The sequence below is a fragment of the Cynoglossus semilaevis genome, chromosome 14, assembly GCF_000523025.1.
Source record: "Cynoglossus semilaevis isolate Cse_v1.0 chromosome 14, Cse_v1.0, whole genome shotgun sequence".
Classification (NCBI taxonomy): domain Eukaryota; kingdom Metazoa; phylum Chordata; class Actinopteri; order Pleuronectiformes; family Cynoglossidae; genus Cynoglossus; species Cynoglossus semilaevis.
Genome location: NC_024320.1, coordinates 19,193,530 through 19,195,467, shown reverse-complemented (window position 1 = coordinate 19,195,467; position 1,938 = coordinate 19,193,530). Strand labels below are relative to the sequence as shown.

General features: G+C 37.0%; 1 protein-coding gene across 1 annotated transcript in view; it reads right to left on the bottom strand.

Annotated features, from left to right (window-relative positions):
* Window positions 1-487: 487 nt before the first annotated feature.
* Window positions 488-1,938, bottom strand: part of tbca (tubulin cofactor a) — a 9,409-nt gene continuing 7,958 nt past the window's right edge. Inside the window, exon 4 of the mRNA XM_008325699.3 lies at window positions 488-1,610. Within this exon, the coding sequence (XP_008323921.1) occupies window positions 1,530-1,610 (81 nt within the window). The 3' untranslated portion in view covers window positions 488-1,529. The remainder of the gene's footprint in view (window positions 1,611-1,938) is intronic.

Sequence of the window (1,938 nt, the reverse complement as noted above, 5' to 3'; positions counted from 1 at the left end):
GTTATGATTGCACTGGTCTGGCCCACTTCTAATCTAATCAGGTTGTATGTGGCCCCTGAACCAAAATGAGTTTGACATGTCTGATCCAACTGGTGCTTCTGATTTCTATTGACACCAGTGAGAGTCCTAAATCTGTCAGATACAGCACTTTGCAATAATTTCAGCAATATATATAAATTTTGGTTTCAATAGTTCAATACAAACAATTCAAATCAGCCCTGACACAGATGCTGCTCACTCTGAATTATGGTCCTTTCTGGGACTTCTTTAATGGATTTTTTCCTCACCAGTCACACAATTCTTATTCTTTTAAAAATTATGACACATTATAAACCAAAATTTCAAAAAGCCTTCCTTTTGAGCAACGCTTACTGAAGCAACATTTTCTGTAAAATGCTGATCAAATATATTTGATTGAATTGCAAATATTCATTTCATTTTAGTCACGGTTCTATCGTAGAACCAAACAACCACTCACACTACTACCTATTTTTATACATTTATTATATTAGTGAACAATTACCTAATGGTTTTTGACTGTAGGACAGACTGACAAACACACAGACGGGAAACATGCAAACCTCCTGAAGACAATCAGTCACCACTGGTGATGGTACCACTTGGAAACAGAAATATAAAAAGCAGCTTTTACACACGTAACAAAAGAAGGATCTTGTGTTGCTCTTGTGATAATAATCTTAATATAAATTATAACTGAAAGCTCACTATAACACACAGATTTTATTAGACTGTGCATTTATAAACCAGCAAATGAGATGTTTACGGCTGTCTGCCTCATATATTGTTCTATATTTAAAGGTAATGTTGACGCACATATTAGCCCACAAACAAATACACTACAATTCAGTGCACTACGTCATTAAGGAATTTCAAAGAAAAAACATCTTGCGTCCTGTGCATTCTGAGCAATGCCCCAGCAGATCATACAGTTCTTTCCATCACAGAACCTCTGGCCACTGGCAGCACTTTCATATCTGTTTTTACTTACTTTACTGTATCATATTCAGAGCTAGTATTATTGTGCTGAAGTTTTATTTTCAGATGTTTTATTTCTCAAAATGCTGACTTACACCTTGGTTGTTAAATTGGGCCAACTAAATAAATAATTATCATAATCTGGTACTCTAATGAATTACTTGTGCAGTTTTACTTGATACGAAATCAATATTGAAGTATCTAGATCAATACTGAATCGAATCATCTTCACAAAACTCTGCCTCATTGAAAAGAAACAAACAACCTTCACATTTAAGCCTAGTGTCTGAGTGTGTGTGTGTGCGCGAGGGAAATAAATCTTCTTCAGATCTCTTATGTATTAAAGAAAAAAAATTATGGTTTTCTGGTGATCACATAAGGGCAACTTTAATAGCAGTGGCATGTTAAAAACAATAGGAGAAATAATTACATAAAGAAAGTGAAGATCAACAGACTTAAGTTTGCCTGGAACAAGAGCTCAAGAAAGGAATGGAGATTTAGGCGAGAGATTGTAGCAGACAATCATCAGAAAATTATCCTTCAAGCTTCACTGAGTCCAACATATTTCTGGCCTCTTTGTACTCTTCTGTTTCTGCCATATCCTCTTCTGTTTCCTGGAAGACACAGACATAGGGTTGCTTTGACTGCTACATTAGAGGAGCTCCACAATCTGCCGCAAACATTAACACCACATGATAGAACAGCAGATGTTAAAGATATACTGAAAACAAACGATGTTGATGTTGATGGTTGAGCTCAAACTTTTGTCACCATGGTGCCAGTGAGATCTAAATTTAGCAGCAGAGGCCTGGACCTGGCAGGTGCTGATGCGACTGTATGGCGATCCGTTTCTGCTAATCGAGTGTGTCTGAGATGCCGCTGTGGTCGCAGCAGTGAAAGCTCTGCTAATCAACTGTGATGAGCGTGTGCTTATGTGCATGT